The sequence below is a fragment of the Panthera uncia genome (assembly GCF_023721935.1).
Source record: "Panthera uncia isolate 11264 chromosome C1 unlocalized genomic scaffold, Puncia_PCG_1.0 HiC_scaffold_3, whole genome shotgun sequence".
Classification (NCBI taxonomy): domain Eukaryota; kingdom Metazoa; phylum Chordata; class Mammalia; order Carnivora; family Felidae; genus Panthera; species Panthera uncia.
Genome location: NW_026057584.1, coordinates 62,026,260 through 62,046,119, shown reverse-complemented (window position 1 = coordinate 62,046,119; position 19,860 = coordinate 62,026,260). Strand labels below are relative to the sequence as shown.

General features: G+C 36.0%; 1 protein-coding gene across 3 annotated transcripts in view; it reads left to right on the top strand.

The window, feature by feature from the left end:
• UBR3 (ubiquitin protein ligase E3 component n-recognin 3) overlaps positions 1-19,860 on the top strand; it is a 246,149-nt gene that overhangs the window by 141,668 nt on the left and 84,621 nt on the right. For 2 of the 3 annotated variants that reach the window (XM_049616027.1, XM_049616026.1), the window contains 4 exons: positions 1,903-2,052; positions 10,110-10,243; positions 14,587-14,697; positions 19,555-19,767. In XM_049616027.1, the coding sequence (XP_049471984.1) occupies positions 1,903-2,052; positions 10,110-10,243; positions 14,587-14,697; positions 19,555-19,767 (608 nt within the window). The remainder of the gene's footprint in view (positions 1-1,902; positions 2,053-10,109; positions 10,244-14,586; positions 14,698-19,554; positions 19,768-19,860) is intronic. The other variant, XM_049616028.1, reaches the window with a different exon arrangement.

Here is a 19,860-nt window from a genome sequence, read left to right as displayed (position 1 = left end):
GGAATAAACTGTTATGCCATACAAAGACATGGATGAATCTTAAATTCATATTGCTTAGTGCAAATAGTCAGTCTGAAAAGGCTATATACTGTATGTTTCCCATTATATGGCATTTTGGAAAGGCCAAAACTATAGAGATGGTGAACAAATCAGTGGTGACCAGGGTTGGGGAAGGGACTTAAGTAAGTGAAGCACAAAGTATTTTTTAGAGCAGTGAAATTATTCTGTATAAGACTGTATGATTGGATACATAACTATGCATTTTGTCAAAAGCCGTAGAATTTTACAACAGAGAGTGAATTTTAATGTATGCAAATTTAAAAAGTCACTTAAGAGCTTGAAGGTCCCAGAATGGACTTCAGAATGTGGCAAGAGGCTCTAACTGTATTTTAAATACACAAAACAGCCTCATTTAGGGGAAGGGGACAAAAGAGGCTAAGTAACTTTGGAAATTAGTGAAGTCTAGAATACTGAAGATAAAAGGAACTATACATCAACACTGAGGTTGATAACATGCCTCCTGTGGAAGTATGGGTTAACTATTCTGAAACTGCTATCCTGATATACTGAGATTGAACAATTAGGTAAATAGATGATGGCCTGATGGGAGCTGGATTTCTCACTACTGGAGTGGGAAGTTATAGATAGATAAGAGAAGGCTAAAATGATCCATGTAGTAATAGATTAGAGTTGGAGACTGAAAGTGCTCCCAGTGGCCAAGTTGGCACAGTTTATGCAAGGAAATAAAGTAGTATTGGATTATAACCCTGAGTACAAAATAAATATCCATGAATTCATACTTATATAAATAAATGATTGAATAAATGAAGAGGAATAGACAAATTTCCCATGCAGAGGAATTCCAAACCATTTATGTAGATAACTCAACCTTCAAGCAGGTAGAACAACTCTCTACTCCTTAAGTGTAGGCTGTGCTTAGTGACTTCTTTCCAAAAAGTACAGTGTGGAATGGGGGGAAAGTAACGTTACAGTAGAGAAAGTTGGCAAGCACTACCTTAACTAGATGTTCCAGGTAAATATTGATAGTGATGTCATGTTGATAATATGACATTGGTATGATGTGATGAGAATGGTACTTTACCTCAGTGGTCTTGTTCTTAAAACCCATAACCTAGGACTAATCTTGAGAAAAGCATTATCCAAGTTACAGTTGAGGAACATAGACATTAGGGTGCGTGTATCCCTTTAAATCTGTATTTTTGTATTCTTTGGGTAAATATCTTATAGTGCAATTGCTGGATCATAGAGTAGTTCTATTTTTAGTTTTTTTTTTTTTTTTTTGACATTTATTCACATTTCTTCACTGGGTTATTCGTTTTTTGGGTGTTGAGTTTGGTAAGTTCTTTATAGATTTTTGGATACTGACCAAATACTTTCAGCTAATGTGATTTGCAAATATCCTCTCCCATTTTGTAGGCTGCCTTTTAGTTTTTTTGATTGTTTACTTTGCTGTGCAGAAATTTTTTTATCTTGATGAAGTCCCAGTAGTTCATGTTTGCTTTTGTTTCCCTTGACTTCAGTGATGTTTCTAGTAAGAAGTTGTTCCAGCTGAGGTCAAAGAGGTTGCTGCCTGTGTTCTTCTCTAGGATTTTGATGATTTCCTGTCTCACATTTAGGTCTTTCATCTATTTTGAGTTTATTTTTGTGTATGGTGTAAGAAAGTGGTTCAGTTTCATTCTTTTGCATGCTGCCATCCAGTTTTCCCAGCACCGTTTGTTGAAGAGACTTTTTTTCCCATTGGTATTCTTTCCTTTGTCAAAGATTAGTTGACCATATAGTTGTGGGTCACAAAATTTTTTGAACTTAATTTTTTTCCCTGTATTTTCATTGAAGAAAGATTTTTCTCCTCAGAAATTAAGACCTGCAACTTTTTCCTCCCAGATTCTCCTGAGAACGATATTCCTATGGAGATCGCAACAGCAGAGCCACAAGTTTCTGAGGCAGTATATGATTGTGTTATTTGTGGACAAAGTGGCCCCTCCTCTGAAGACCGACCTACAGGATTGGTTGTACTATTACAAGCATCCTCAGGTAAAATCAAAGTAATTTTTCGGTGGGAACATTTTAGAGCCAAAGTATATACAACAGATTAATAAATACCTGTATTAATCAATTAATATCTTTGGATATACTATAGATCTATATAGCAAGGATCAATTTAGATCTGTATAGCAAAGATTTTTAACATGGCTTTATCTGACTTTCCTGGACATGAGTGTTAGAAGAAGCCCTTAACAGAGAAGTCTTTCTATATGTTACACAGTCTTTTTCCTTAAAGTGTGATGGTATATTATCAATGGTAGGTGGCCAATAACTGAGTTTAGCTTTCTTGACAGTTTAATTGTTTTAAAATTGGAAAGCAGTTTAAGCCCAGAAATACTGTCAGTTTAAATATTTTAATTACATAAGACACATTCAGGTAGGTTTGCCTTTATGTTTTGAACTGCTAGAAGCAGTCATTCTTTTTTTTTTTTTTTTTTTTTTTAATTTTTTTAGTTTATTTTTTGAGAGAGAGAGCAGGGGAGGGATAGAGAGAGAGAGAGAATGAGAGAGAATCACAAGCAGGCTCCACACTGTCAGCATAGAGCCTAATGTGAGGCTCGAGCTCATGAACCATGAGATCATGACCGAAATGAAGAGTCAGAAGCTTAACCAACTGAACCACCCAGGTGCCCCTATAAGCAGTCATTCTTGAAACAGCCTGCTGAATGATATGTTTGCCAATGTATAGTTAAAAAAATTTTCTTTGAAAAAAAATTGTCTGAATGCCCTTCATCCTCTCCCATACTGAAGTATTTTAAGGTGTGATAGCTCTTACACACTTTTGTCCCAATGAATTCAATCCATTTTCAGCAGGACTTTGTGTGAAGCAAAGAGAAAATAAAATTCTTACACATTTCTCCCAAGCCTTTTTTTCTAGGGCGTTTATTCTCTGAATTAGTATAGTAAAGTGGAAAGAGAAATGACTTCAAATACAGGTATTGCTTGACATAATCTGGTCAAGTTTGTTGCTTTCTTTTAACTATAGAGATAATATTGACCTCCGAGGATTATTGTACTTGTTAAGTAACGTAATATAGGCAAAAGGATCTAATATGATGTCTAGTAAATTAGTTTCTCCTCTTGTGACTTTTCTTGCTTAAAAATAAAATTGAGTTGGGAAATAGAAATCAATTGAATAGTTGAATAGAACATTGGAGTAGAGCTGTCAAGATCAGAAATGCTGGCTAAAAAGGAAATGTGTGGGAGTATTGACTAGTTTTGTAGCTATTTCTGTTTTCTACTATTGTGAGGAAAGTAGCGTATTAGATTTTTGCCACTTTTTACAACTTCTTTTCCAAATACTTTATAATCATCAATGTAATGTTTTGTTTATTCCTTCATTCATTCATTCCACATATATTTATTGAGAACCTAGGTACAAGATACTGTCACAATAAGAAACAAGGCAAAACAAAATCTCTGTCCTAATGCAGAGTTTTGGTTTTTGTTGTTTTAATCTTTGTTTATTATTTTATATTTAGGTTGCTTTCACCAGATTGTCACTTCATTTAATCCTTTTTACAATTTTGCATACTAGCTAAACTTACTAATGTTAGATAATTCTACTATAACATAGCTCTTTTATCTTTTATAGATAGAAGGAAGTGAATAAAAACTAACATTAAAAAGTGTTAAATCTGAAGAGTGATTTTAATTGGGAACTGTGGCAGGTGAAATCTCTGGCTGTTACCTTCCTTTCTTTCTGAGCCTCACACACCTACTGACATCATGCCTTTTACCCCTTTTTACTTTCTCCTTACTTCTGACTTCTTTTTTTATTTTGATTTCTTTTTATCTATTTACATTTGGATATGGAACATTTCAACCACACAATGAAGTAAAGAAATTAGTAAAATTAACTTCCATGTCTCCATCAGTCTTTAATAGTGACTGATTGGCTAATCTTATTTATCCCACCTCCTCAGAATTATATTGAAGCACATTCCAGATATTATTTTAGTTCATCTGTAAACATGTCACTGTTTCAGTTAAAAAGAAAGTTCATGTTTTTTAGATATAACCCAGTCACTTGTAAGTAAATTAGTTCCTCAGTATAGTAAAATACCTCGTCAGTGTTTAAAATTCCCCAATTGTGGGGCGCCTGGGTGGCTCAGTCGGTTGGGCATCCGACTTCGGTTCAGGTCATGATCTCGCGGTCCGTGAGTTCGAGCCCTGCATCGGGCTCTGTGCTGACCGCTCAGAGCCTGGAGCCTGTTTCAGATTCTTTGTCTCCCTCTCTCTCTCTGACCCTCCCCTGTTCATGCTCTGTCTCTCTCTGTCTCTCAAAAATAAATAAACGTTAAAAAAAATTTTTTTTTAAATAAAAAAAATAAAATTCCCCAATTGTTTATTTACTTTATTTAATTAATTAATTTATACTTATTGGATCTCCTTGTAGTCTTTTAATTAATAAGCTCCCTTTTCATCTCCTCTCTTCCTTCTCCCTTCCCCCAAATAGGGGCCCTCCTATCCCCATACGTTTTACTTTTTTGAAGAAATTAAGTCATTTAAGAATGTTTTGAATTTTACTGAATGTATCTCTATGATGTTTACCTAGTTCTTCTGTCCACTCTATTTTCTCTGTTTTTGAAATATTTGCAATGAATTGTGATTATTGCCTAGATTCATCAGTTCATCCACAAATCTTTCTCTTTTTTTATTAGCTGAAATACTTCTATAAAAGAAATTTTACTTCATCAACTATTTTGATTACTCTGAGACATAAATTATGTACAAAAGGCAGGGTAAATACTGTATTCTTTCCCTTAGATAGTGCTCAAAATATTGAGGTAGCCATTCCTTAGCACTTTCCCAAAATAATTACTTAGTACTTTTTAAATCATTATGATATGTTGCAATTAGTTTCTCATTGAGGATCACATTCTTCCATCTTTGTTCAGTTGGAGCCTCTTCAAGTTACTTCCTCAGTTCTTTTGACACAACTCATGTAGACTTCGGACTTTACATTTTCTGGCATGGCAAGTTATACATTTCTGACCCAGGAATCAGCCATTTCTCTAAGAAGCCCTACTTTCTTTTAGTGGGAAATGGTATTTGGAGACCACAGTCTGGGTGCTAGGTGTGCTTATTGCTCTAGACCTTTTTTATGGCCATTGATTCTTTATTGGCCTACTTTGAAACCATGCATCAAAGAAAAGTCCCATGATATCTCCCCTTAGTCTAACATTTGACTTGTGCTGGATTATATTTTGATTACGAACCCTTCAAAATAACTGCTTGAGATAAGGGTTCTAAAGGTGTTGCTTTATATGCTGTCTCACTATTGTGCAGAATGCCTGTTGTAAATATTATTGACTTGGGAGATTCAGTTCTCCATAGGAGAAGAATACAATGTTATATGATCTTTTCCATATTATTAATCTCCACAGTCTTTGTAGAACTTAAGAAAATCCAAAATTAATGCGAGTGTTTTAATCTTCATAGTGTTTTAAACACGTATGTAATTAAAACAAAAAAAATATGTAATAAGAAGGAATTAAATCTGGAAAGCAATGCAGATTGAGGTTTTTAAACCAAGTATCAATGTTCTTGTAGAAAAATGCAGATAGATAAAAGCATGAAGGGCAAGGAGTAGAGATGTAACTGTAAAGGAGCAGAATTTTTGTTTACTATTGAAACTAAGTTCAGATTAATTCCAACTTGATTGTTAGAAAATGAAGGTAACTAAGGAGAAACGAAAAAAGAAAAGAAATGAGAAGGGAATCAATACAGTATACTAGAACAACAAATTGAGGAACATATAGAAAATAAATAGCAAAATGGGAAAATTAAATCATCCTAAATCAATAATTACTTGAGATATAAGTGCATTCAGCTCTTTAATTAAAAGGCAGAGATTAACAGAATAGATTAAAAAACATGAATAGACCGTAGGAGACATTTTATTTCCTTTTTTGTTTTTGAGAGAGAAAAAGAGTGCTCAAGCTGGGTAGGGGGAGAGGGAAAGGGAGAGAGAGAACTCCAAGCAGTCCCCACGCTCAAGGTGGAGCCCTCCCTGGGGCTCAATCCCATGACCGTGAGGTCACGACCTGAGCTTAAATCAACTAAGATGCGCAACCAACTTAGCCACCCAGGCACCCTTAGACATTTTAGATCCAAAAGCACAAATGGGTTGAAAATAGGTGTGGGGGCGCCTGGGTGGCTCAGTCAGTTAAATGTCCGACTTTGGCTCAGGTTGTGATCTCCCGGTTCGTGGGTTCAAGCCCTGCGTTGGGCTCTGCTGACAGCTCCGAGCCTGGAGCCTGCTTTGGAATCTGTGTTTCCCTGCCTTTGCCCCTCCCCTGCTCTCACTCTGTCTCTCTCTCTCTCAAAAACAAATAAACATTAAAGAAAATTAAAAAAAAAAAAGAAAAGAAAATGGGTGTGAAAAAATATTCCACACAAATAGTAACCAACAGAGAGCTGGGATGGTAATGCTAATATCAGACACAATAGATTTTAAATAAAACATTGTTGCAAGAGCAAAAAGGACATTATATATTGATAAATGAATCAATCCATCAAGAAGATAAAAACAGTTTTAAACATAATATGTACCAAACAGCAGAGACCCGAAATATATGAAGCAAAAATTGATGGAGAAATAGTTTGACGATAATAGTTGAAGACTTCAGTGCCCCACTTTAAATAATGGATAGGACAACTAAACAAACTTTAGCAACAGTATAAAACAATTAGATCTAACAAACTTACATAGAATGCTTTATCCAACAGGAGTAGAGTACACATCTTTCTCAATTGTACGTGGAACATTCTCCAAGATAGATGATGAATTAGGCTATGAACAAGTCTTAATACATTTAAAAAGATTGAAATCATCCAAAGTATCTTCTCTGATCACAGTGGAATGAAACTAGAAATCAGTAACAGAAGAAAAACTGGAAAATTCACAAATAGGTGGAAATTAAATAAGAGATTACAAGTGAAATTAGAAGATACTTAATAGATGAAAATGAAAACACAATATACCAAAACCTGTGGGAAAATAGCGCATAGAAGAAAGTTTATAGCTTTAAATGCTTACATTAAAAACAAAGATCCCAAATAAATAACCTAACTTTACACTTTTAAGAAACTAGAGAAAGAAGAGCAAGCTAAACCCAGAGCTAGCATATGGAAAGAAATAATAAAGATTAGAACAGAGATAAATGAAACAGAGAATAGGAAGACAGTAGAAAGAGTCAGCAAAAGCAAAAATTGGTTTCTTGAAAATATCATCAAAATTGACAATTTTCAGCTTGACTGACCAAGAATAAAAGAACACACAAATAACTAAAATCAGAAATGGAAGTTGGGGACATTACAATAGGCCTTACAGAAATAAAAAAGACTAAGAATATTATGAACAATTTTCTGTCAATGAATTTGTCAATCTCACCCTTAGGTGAGATGGGTAAGTTCCTAGAAACATAGAAACTACTGAAACTGACTCAAGAAGAAATGGGAAATCTGAATAGACATTAAACAGGTAAAGAGAATGGATCAGTAATCAAAAACTTATCAACAAATAAAAGTCCAGGACCAGGAAACTTCATTCACAATGCTACCGAACATTTAATTTTTTTTTTTTTTTTTTTACATTTATTTATTTTTGAGAGACAGAGAGAGACAGAGCACAAGTTGGGGAGGGCAGAGAGAGAAGGAGACACAGAATCCAAAGCAAGGTCCAGGCTCTGAGCTGTCAGCACAGAGCCTGACTTGGGGCTTGAACTCACAAACCTTGAGATCATGTCCTGAGCCGAAGTTGGATGCTTAACTGACTGAGCCACCCAGGCGCCTCCCCCCTACTTTTTTTTTTTTTTTTAAATACTGACTGCTTAAAAAAAATTTTTTTTTTGTTTTGTTTAACATTTATTTATTATTGAGAGAGAGAGAGCATGAGCATGGGAGGGACAGAGAGAGGGAGACACAGAATCTGAAGCAGGCTCTAGGCTCTGAGCCGTTAGCACAGAGCCTGACACAAGGGTTGAACTCACAAACTGTGAGATCATGACCTGAGCTGAAGTCAGATGCTTAACTGACTGAGCCACCCAGGCGCCCCCTGTGCTACCAAACATTTAAAGAATTAACATCAGTCCTTCTCAAACTTCTCAAAAAAAAAAAAAAAAAAAAAAAAAAGGAGGAGGGAACTTTCTAATTCATTCTATGATGACAGCCATACACTGATACCAAAGCCAGATAAAGACATCACAAGAAAAGAAAATGATAGACTAGTATCTCATGAATGTAGATGCAGAAATCCTCAACAAAATCCTAGCAAATGAAATCCAGCAGTGTATTAAGAGGATTATACATCATATAGCTAATTTTTTTTAGTTGCTAGCATCTCCCTACTTCTTTTTTTTCTTTCTACTGCTGCTGTAAATCTCTTCAAAACTTGGGGTCCATATTTATATACCTGATACTCCTTCCCTAAGAATGGTCTTCCCATGCTTATTGAGTCTTATAGTAATATATGGCAGTGTATGTTTCTACCCCCCCTCCTTTTTTTTTGTGCTTTGATGTTTTACAGTTATAAAATCTTAGTATTATTTTTGCCCTTTTGTTATACACCTCTTTTCCTAGCTTTTCATTTTGAAAATTTTGTATCTACAGAATAGTCTTTACTTGCACTCAACAATTGTTAGCATATTGCCATGTTTTTTCTTTCCCTCTCTTGTCTATACGCATACTCATATACACATGCACACATACTTTTTAGAAGAAAATGTCATGATGTTTTATCCTTGTAAGAACAAGGATATTCTTCTATATTATCTATCTATATTACACCCAAGAAATTTATATAATATCTATTATGTTCCAATTATCCCAATAGTATGTATATTTTTAAAGTTTATTTATTTTGAAAGAGAGAGAGAGAGAGAGAGAGCATGGGCAGGAGAGGAGCAGAGAAAGAGGGAGAGAGAGAATCCCAAGCAGGCTCTGTGCTGACATGGGTGCCTGAACCCACAAACCGTGAGATCATGACCTGAGCAGAAACTTAACTGAGTCAGACTCTTAACCAACTGACCCATCCTCGTGACGCCCCCAATAATATTTTTTTGTAGCAGATTTTTTTTCTTCATCCAAGAAAAAGATCATGTATTGCATTTAATTATCAATTCTTGTTAGTTTCCTTGAATCTAAAACGGTTTCTCCAGCCCCTTTAAAAATTTTTGAAGAGTCTAGATCTTTTGTTCTGTAGAGTAGTTCATGTTCTGGATTCATGTGGTTATTTTCTTATTAGGTTTAGGGTAAACATTTTTGACAATTGCATTATATACATGATGTTCCCTCCCATCCCATCACATTAGGAGGCTCATAGTGACAGCTTGTCCCATTATTGGTGATGCCAACCAAGTTTGATCACTTGGTTATGGTGGTAGGTAGTCTATAGGATGATACGTTGGGATCCTGACAATTTATCCCTCTACCCCTTTACTTGATGTTCCTTGCCTGAATTGATGAATGTGTTATCTGTTACTATCATTATTCTTTTCAGAACTCAAATTTTCTCGAATTTGACCATCAAAACTCCTGAAGGTCCTCATGACCAGGCACCTTAGTGTTTGAATATCTCCTTGCTGTTTATTACAATACAATTCCAGGCTCACTTTGAACTTTTCCCCAACCCTGGATGTAGCTTTTTCTCCAAGGATCTCTGTTTACTTTTAGTGAGAAATAGTATATTTAAAAATGAGGTTTATTGATACCAGAGAATCATAACTTCTGGCCTTTTCACTGGACAGATTTTGAAAACCATTCATCCTCTATTGATTGATCGATTGATCATCCATCCATCTATCCATCCACCCAGAGTTCATACTAATATTTTAGTGTTATTTCAAAAAATAAATATTGTCATATTTCACACTTTATTTACTCTTTAGAAGAAAACTAGAATATCACTTTTTGTTAGGTCTTTAAAAATATTCAGTAGTAGAATAATTAGAGTAGTTTGTGATAAATAACAGCTTTACTTAGTGAATCATGTTGAATAAGGTTGGTTATTTAATGAGCTCTTATTTCTGTTGTTAATGTAGTTTTGGGGCAGTGCCGTGACAACATTGAGCCAAAAAAATTGCCTATCACTGAGGAGGAGCAGATTTACCCTTGGGATACATGTGCAGCAGTTCATGATGTGAGGCTTTCATTATTACAGCGTTATTTTAAAGATGTAAGTACCCTTTTTTATCATATAGTGATAGTTTGTCTGCAAAACTGATGGTTACTTCTCTCCAGAGTTTTATATTTTTTCTTCTACTAGATATCATTCTAATTTGGCATCTGGAAGTTTATTAGAAAAAAAGTTAATATATTGATAGTAAGGAAATAGGAATCTGTAATAAATAAACTTTTTAGGTTATAAATGTCATACCTATGTTTTAAATGTTATTTATTATAAGATATATAAATTCAGTTCAATGGAATGATAAGTATTAACTCTATAAAAACTTTTAGTTATGACATGAATATTTTATGAAGATTTTTGCCTCCTTTTACTTTCTTTTAAACATATACAATAAAATCTCATTATGATGCTTTTAAAATGTAAAGTAGGGACAGATTAATTCATGGCTTCTATGGTTTGTTGTTGTGAACTTGATAGGTTTTTTTCCAACTCGTTACATCTAGGGGCTCTATCTAGCACTCAGGTGTTATTGGTCTTGGAAGGTCAACTTAGTTTATTTAGCAGCACCAGCATTGTTAACTTCCTTATAAAATTTCTGTACCATTTTCAGTATTCTCTCAGTGGATTATTAAATGGGGTTTCCATTCACCTGTTGTTTTTGGATTTACTGTATCTTGAATTAAGTAAATATATAATAATAACTTAAAATAGTTAAAATATGAAGTGAAACATTATTTTTAGTTAGCTATATGAGATGAATATCTTGATACATTTTCACATATGATTCTTTTTTGCCCATAACGCACTGGATTAAATGGAAGAAACTAGTAGGAGATGTGGAAGGCAGAAACTTAATGAGAATAAGCAGCAACCAGTTGCATGCATTTTACAGAGTCAACCTGTAGAGTTTTAGTTGTGTAAGGCAGTAGTGCCGTTGAAACGGGGAGTATTCTATTATGAGAGAGAGGACAGAGTAGGGCGGGAGCCCGAGCTTTGGAGTCAGATAGACTTGGGTTTGAACTTGGATTCTGCCATATATAACTGAGTGGTCTTGGTAAACTTTTCATTCCTTTTTTGGTAATGTTTTAATAAATATTGAGGCTATGAAGATTCATTGTTAAGCAATTCTTAGCACAGTGGTGTGGGCACATTGTTGAAGTCTTCCTAAAATATTAGTCTCATGTTAGTAAATATTTTCCTGCCTTTTTGTTTTGACTCTGATTCAAACAAGAAATCTAACAGTTACTTAGACAAATGGCATACTGATTTTAGTTTTAAAAGCTGATTTATTAAAATGAAAGGGGCACCTGGGTGGCTCAGTTGGTTAAGCATCTGGCTCTTGATTTCAGCTCAGGTCATGATCTTACGATTCATAGGATTAAGCCCTGTGTCGGGCTCTGTGCTGGCAGTGCAGAGCCTGCTTAGGATTCTCTGTCTCTGTCTCTGTCTCTCCCCTGCTGTGCTTGGGTGCTCTCTCTTGCTCTCTCTCTCTCTCTCTCAAAATAAAATAAATAAATATAACATTAAAAAAAGAAGATAAATTACATTTTTATAATACATTGCCAAAGAGAGCAGCTTATTAACTGACTACTAACCATTCTAAAATGATCTAAATCTGTTTCTACTTCAAGCGCTCCAAAACAAAACAAAGATGAGCAGGTCTCCTATTGCTATTCTGATTTGTAACAATAGAAGCTAGCTCACCTGCTGTGAGTGTTTGATTTGTGCTGCTACACATCTTTAAATAGGCTGGAAAGGCATTTTGCACCATGTAATATTTTCAACTTTCAGATGTTCATGAAGAACATTAGAATTCTTTTAGAACATTAGAACATTCATTTAACATTAGAATTTTGTTTACTATTGTTTAAAGATTATTTGGTCACCTTACATTATATTGTAAAAATTTCTTTCCAAAGTAAAAATAAAGTTTAAAGCTATACTCAGTTTTAGTGGCTCTCAAATCTTTCATCATGTGCTATCACCCATGTTAGACCTTTTTCCTAATTTTGCTCTGGCCTGGTCATCTGTTTACTACAGACTCTAGAGGGTGAACTGAACTCAAGTTCAGGCCCAAATAGTGTTTGATAGAGGCCAAATGAAAATTCGAAGAGGATTATTTTAGGAGGAAAAGTCTAAGCCTGCTTATAGGTTGAGGGGGAAGGAATTAGTAGAGAAGGAAGAGTTGAAGATACAAGAAAAAGAGGAGATTAAAAAAGTTAACTTGTAGAACAGATTTCAAAAGGGTATTGTAGTTGCTTATATAATCTGGGTTCCTTCTTTATTGCATATTCTATTAAACCCATGTAAATGTTAAGGTACTTTTTGGGGTTATCTTATGACCAAATTTGTAGTCCAGAAAGATGTATGGAGGGTGATGCATTATGGAGAGAAGAAATTGGCATCAAGGTGACCAGTTAAAAAACTTTGTTGAAAAACCTCCTCCCCCACAACAAATGATGCAGACATGAATGTTATAGTGGAAATAAAGAGGAGGGGCCCAAATCATGTTTTATTTAGGAGATAGAATCTGCATAGTTTGGGAGCTAATACTGTGGTGTAAAAGAAAGAATGTGATGTAGAATAACTCTTAGCATTCTGATTTGGTGACTGAAAAGATTGTGGAGTTTTTAAACCAAGAGGAAAAGAAAGATTCATGGGGGGAAAAAGACAAATTTATGACACATTTAAAACAAATGTTTATTTATTTATTATGAGAGAGAGTGTGTGTGTGGGTAGGGGAGGGGCAGAGAGAGGAGGAGAGAGAGAATCCCAAGCAGACTCTGTGCTATCAGCATGGAGCCCAACACAGGGCTCAGTCCCATGAACTGTGAGATCATGACCTGAGCTGAAATCAAGGGTCTGACACTTAACCAACTGAGCCACCCAGGCACCCAGTGACATATTTTTTAATGTTATCTGAGGGACATCAAACTAGAGATTTCTGCTTGGGAGTTGAGTGGTTGTATCTGTCACTAAGACAAGTGATCCAAGTTTGGAGAGTAGTCAAATTTACTGATTAAATCACTCAGAGAACAGTTCTAGTAAGAAGAGAGTGACACAAAGAACCTTAAGGAATATAAACATTGAAGGGACAAGAAAGAAAAAAGTTGTTATTCCGTTGCATCTATCTATCTGTCTATCCATCTATCTATCTATCTATCTATCTATACCACAACTTCTATATAAATAATATTGCTATGAACATAGGCATGCATGTATCCTTTTAATTAGGAATTTTGTATTTTGGGGGTAAATACCCAGTAATGCAATTACTGGATCACAAGGTAGTTCGATTTTTGAGGAATCTCCATACTGTTTTCCACAGCTGCTGTACCAATTTGCATTCCCACCAACAGTGAATGAGGGTTCCTTTTTCTCCACATCCTTACCAACACCTGTTGTTCCTTGTGTTTTTGATTTTAGCCATTCTGACAAGTGTGAGATGGTATCTCATTGTAGTTTTGATTTGCATTTCCCTGATGATGAGTGATGTTGAGCATCTTTTCATGTGTCTGTTGGTCATCTGGATATCTTCTTTGGAGAAGTGTTTGTTCATGTCTTCTGCCCATTTTTAAATTGGATTATTTATTTTTGGGGTTTTGATCTTGATAAGTTCTTTATATATTTCAGATACTAACCCTTTCAGCCATAAAAAAGAATGAAATTTTACCATTTACAATGACATGGATGGAGCTAGAGAGTATAATGCTAGCAAAATAAGTCAGTCAGAGAAAGACAAATATCATATGATTTCACTTATATGTGGAATTTAAGAAACAAAACAAATAAGCAAGGGAAGAAAAGAGAGAGACAGCAAAAGAAATGGACTCTTAACTGTAAAGAACAAACTGATTTTACCAGAGGGGAGGTGGGTGGGGAGAGAGGGGTGAAATAGGATTAAGGAATGCACTTGTCATGATGAGCACTGGATGATGTATGGACGTATTGAATCACTGTATTGTACACCTGAAACTAGTAGAACACTGTGTGTTAACTACACTGGAATTACAGTAAAAGAAAGAAGTTGTTAATGTCCGATATCACAGAGCAGGTAAAATAATCGATAGCAGAATAGTTTATAGTGACCTATAATATAATATCAAGAGTTTATATTTCATGGGGTAGAGAAAGTGTAATTTATAGTTGCTCTCTTTCATTATGAGCCTAGATATTTGGAAGCTAGAACTTTATGGTATTTCAAGTTTAAAGATAACTGCCTTGGTGCTGTCAAGTTGGCTGTTACTTTATATCATAAAAATATGAAGTTCACATTAGTATAACGGTATGAAATCATTCAGAGGTTTATGTGGATATGTTTAGGTATGTTTATGCTTCTTAAAAATTAATTGTATTGTCTCTCTCTCTCTTTTTTTTTTTTTTTTTAGAGTTCTTGTCTATTGGCAGTATCAATTGGCTGGGAAGGAGGTGTTTATGTACAGACCTGTGGCCACACGTTACATATAGATTGTCATAAATCTTACATGGAATCATTACGGGTAAGTTGATTTAAAGGTGTATTTGTCTTTCCAGGTATTAAATATTTTTATAGCATATATATCCCAGTTCATCTTGGGTGATTTTGATTGCCATTTGAACTATTCAGCCTTGTAATTCCCTGACCCCTTCAGCTTTAGGAATTTCATTTTTTTTTTTTTTTTTTTACTTCACTTTAGCAACTGATTTCCATGGTAGTAATTCTAGACTTTGCTACTCTAGCTCTGAAATACTATGCTTTAATATCCTACTATATCATTTTGTTATATGATCACTCTTCAGATTTTCTCATTTCATTTTCATTAGCGTGTTTTGCTTCTGACATCAAGATCTCTAGTCCTTTAACCCCTTTATATTTTCCCTAGCGTTAGTTCTTCCTAGCCTCACTTTTTTGAACAGTGCCTATCCTGCTCTGAATATCATTCATTTAATCCTCCTCCCTTGGTTTTAGACCCAGGCAGCTAGCCCTCCAGAAAAACCATAAAACTAAGTTAAGTGGTATGTCTGTAAATTTGTGGTTTCCTATATAATAGTGGCTTAAACTAGGGTCACAGATTGTAGATATTATTTATCGATTCATTTACCTGTCTTTGATTGGTTTCCTCTCTTAGTGTCCCCAGCAGCTGTTCCAAACCTTTGCCTCCTCTATCCCAGGCTCTTTGCCTAAACTCCAAGATTCCTTTCCCCTCATCAGATTCTGTCTCTTCCTTTGTTACTGAGAAAACAGTGGCTTTCTGTCACACGCTACCTTAGCTTCCTACTTTGCTGATCTATTCCCTGATAAATGAGTCTGCATCCCAACCAATCCTTTTCTTCTCTACTCTTTGAGATAGTATTCCTTCTGTTCAGGAATAATTTTTCTGTTTATGCTCTAATATTCCTTTCTACCATTACCTTAGGAGCTTTGATCTGTTAGTAAGTAACCTCTTTTTATTCCGTATCTTAAGTTTTTCTGCCCATTCTATTGTTTCTTTTCAGTCCATAAAGATGCTCAGGTCCCTGCCATTCAGAATTCCTTCGTTTGACTTTGCATTTCCCTGTAGCTGCAGTTTTTCTCTTTTTCTTAGCTCAACTTCTTAGAAGTGTGGTCTTCTCTATTCCCTGATTCCTAGCTCAGAAGCAGTGGATTCCTATTTTTCCCTTCTTATCCTTCCCTGTCACATTCATTTAGCAAATTCTATTAATTCTGTTTCTTAAATCTCACTTGACTGTACTCTACTTTCATTATTGTTGCTTCTGCCTTTTTGTGTATGCCTTCATTTCTCATCTTGACTATTGCAATTGCTTTCTTATCAGTTTCCTTACTCCAAGTCTGATTTATTCACTACATTGATCTTTCTAATATGTAAATCCGATGACATATGTCATTGGCTTAAAAATCCTTTACTGAATTCTTCCTGATGGGATAAAGTCCACTCTTCTCTGAATGGCATTCAAGGCACTTCATGATCTAGGCTTGCCTGTTGTTGCTTCAGCTTTATCTTTCATCAGTTCAGCATTAATAAGCTAATTAATGGTTCCTTAAGCACATTATCCATTTTTCATATATCTCCATTCAGTCGTTCATTCAACAAATACTTATTCAGTGCTTGCAGTGTTCCAGATACTTTGATAGACATTGGGGATTCATCAGTGAATAAGACACAGTTCCTTCCCTTTAGGAGTTTACTATGGATTGCATGAAATGGTGTATGTGCTGAGTGTTATGAGGTATACACAGGGCCTTTTTGGAACATCTGCCAAGTGCCAGAACATTTGATGAATTAAGGTGCTTGAGTGATGAGAGATAAGGGAAGATTAGGGGTCATACTGTAGAGGACCTGGTAGTTCATGTAAGGAACTTGGACTTTGTTTAGATAGGTTCTTTACAGAGAGCCATTAAAGCCATTTAAGACTTTTAAGCAGAGATATGTTCAGAAAGATCATTGTGGTAATTGTGTAGATGGTAGGGGATTATGGTGGGATTGCAGGAGAGTAAGAAAGAATGCAATGATACTTAGGAGGTACGAAATGATGGTGGCTTGGGGTTAGTCATGGCACTGGAGATGGAGAAGAGCTTAGAGATTTGAAATATATTTAGAAGAAAGGTCTTCTGGATGTGGTGAGAGATAGCATGTGGAGTGTCAGAGGGAGGAAGAAATCAGGTGATCATTGAAAGATTTTGATTGGGAATAAGAGTCACATTAGGTGGATCACGTTGGCAGCAGTATGGTTGGAAGACTAGTTAGGAGATATTAGCAAAGAGAGTAGAAGGAAGTAGATGGAAGGACTTGTGAGATTTATTAATTAGATATTGAGATGGGAGAAGGTAGGAAGCAGAAGGAGCTGTCATGACTCTCTTTTCTGAGATAGGAAGTGTAGCTTTATGCTTCTAGAGTAAAAGGGGCAAGGCTCGGGTAGGTGAAGGGACTTGGCAAGTGAGGAGGTGGTTTGGAAGAAACACTTCGGAATTGGGTGAGAGAGTGCTTCATAGGATGTTGGGGAGAGATTGTCAGGAAGTATTCAGGGCTCAGTTGGCGTGGAAACAGTTTGTAGCAAGAAGCTATTTCAGTATTCCATAACAACCCTTAATTCGAGTGTAGAATTGGAGAAGCCATACATTGGGTTAATTTTGTATGAAGGTTTTGTGGAGTGTGCATGATAGAAGGACAAATGGACAGGGAATGAGAAGTATTGACCGAAGAGTTTTTGAAGTGGTAGATCGTGTATAGGCAGGAGAGGAAAGGCTTGATAAAGTGGGGAAAAAAGGAGGAACTAAGACAGCTAGGAGTTGGCAGTCAGAATGTAAGCTGTTTGGATTTAATATTTTCAGATACAGACACTTTGGGGTCATTTCAGTATAAGGGGATAGTCATGGTAGCAGGTGCTGGAGTAGAGTGGAGGTCAAAGCTATAAGAAATAATGAGGTCAGAGAGCTGATAGACTGAGATGTAAGATTGGTTGTCTCCGTTACACACTGAAGTTGCACAGGAGGATGACGGGACTTGGAGCGATGAGGAAAACTGATTTAGGTACCAAACTCTTGAGTGATGGAGGGCAGTGGATGACAGTAAAAAGGAAGGAAAAGGGTGATGTCACCAAATGACATTAGCCACAAACATGGGAGAATGCAAGAGTAAAGATCTCAAGCCAGCACTGGAGATGAGAAGGATACTAGGTGGGAGGGATGTGGGAGAATGAGCAGTGCCTATTTGAGAATGCTTCTGGAGAGGCTTTAGGAAAGAACGCATTTTCAATCAAGGCAAAGAGGGGGATCTAGCATTCTTTAAAATTAAATTATAGAAGAGCTTATCATAGAACATTCTTCAGTGATATCAGGACCCTTTCCCCAACCGTCTAGTATGCTCTACTCTTCTTGTATATCTTTAAAACTTAGCTCACAAGTCTCCTCTGAGAAGCCTTCTCTGTTGTATTTTTCACACTATTGTTATAATTTATTCGTTTCTATTTGCTTTTATATTGTTAGGACCTTAAGTGAAGATGTACCTTAAGTCTTTATGCTATCACCTGGCACAGCATTTGACACATGTTAGGAGCTTAACAAATATTTATTTGTAGAATTGGATTTAAGAAGACATGGTGTTATATTTTTAAGAACTTAAAAGAAGTGTCAAAAAGTGAAAAAAGTAGAATTTTGTTCTTTTAGTCAAAGTATTTGAGATCCAAGATAAAGCAGTGAAGAGTGGGGAACTTAGGGGCACCTGGGTGGCTCAGTTGGTTAAGTGTCCAGCTCTTGATCTCAGCTCAGGTCATGATCTCGTGGTTTGTGGGTTCAAGCCCCACATAGAGCTCTGTGCTGATGATGTGGAGCCTGCTAAGGGATTCTGTCTCTCCTTCTCTCTGCCCCTCCCCACTTGTGTGTGCTCTCTCTTTCTCTCTCAAAATAAGTAAACATAAAAAAAATTAAAAACAAAAAAGAGTGGGGAAATTTAAATTCATCCTGACATTGTCATTACCTTTGTAACCATAGACAGATTCATTTTCTTCTCTTTGTATCCTTTTTTGCTCATTATTTTTGTCTTGTTTGTGATAATGGTCATATTGTAGCATTTGTACATTTACATTAATACATTAAAACATATTTTGAGATAGAACATTAGGTTAGGGGCAGAATAAGAAAGAGACTGCTGAGAAAAAGAGTAATATAGTGGTTAGGACTAAATAGCAGTGGCCTAAAGAGCAAAATAGATGTGTGGTGGTGTCATGCAAAATAAAGGAACAAATGTAACCGTCTGGATTCCTGCCTTAAGTTTTCTGGTTAGTTAGCATGTATAGCAGTCTCTCGTGAACAAGAATTTTCCTAGGCATATACACTTATGTGTCTCTTTAAAAAATTCTCTTTCCTCCTCTTTCTATCAGAAACATCTGAAGAAAAGGGTGATAAATTAATTCCCCTCCTCTTACACTTATGTTCTGAATACTATAACTGAATCTTTCCCCATCCATTAATCCTAAACAAATCCACTGCATGACGTCCAGTCAGTTGTGTTTGGCAGTTAAAGACACATCACGTTTTTAAGGCTCAATTCTCAAAAGTTGTCAATTCTTCATCAAGAGAGAAAGAGGACGTGCACGCGCAAGCAGGGGAGGAGCAGAGAGGGAGGGACAGAGGATCCGAGGTGGGATCCATGCTGACAACAGAGAGCTTGATGCGGGGCTCAAACCTGCCAAATGTGAGATCGTGGCCTGAACTGAAGTTGGATGCTTAACTGAGTGAGCCACCTGGGTACCCCTAAGGATGTCTTTTTTTTTTTTTTTTTTTTGTATGGTTCATTTGTTTACCATAAAATGTAATGGTGTGAATTTTGTTTTCTGTAGAGGTGTGCATTATAAATCTGTATGTTTATTTCATCTTTTAGAATGACCAGGTTCTTCAGGGCTTCTCAGTGGACAAAGGAGAATTCACGTGTCCTCTCTGCAGGCAATTTGCTAACAGTGTTCTTCCTTGTTATCCTGGAAGTAATGTGGAAAGTAACCTTTGGCAACGTCCTAGTAACAAAAGCATACAAGACCTCATAAAGGAAGTGGAGGAGCTGCAGGGACGGCCGGGAGCTTTCCCAGTAAGCATCAGTGTAAGGCAGAAATACCCTGGTAACCTCAGCTCTGCTTTCAGCTCTCATTTTCCTTCCTTTCATTTTCATTCCCTTTCTGAATTGCTCTGGACC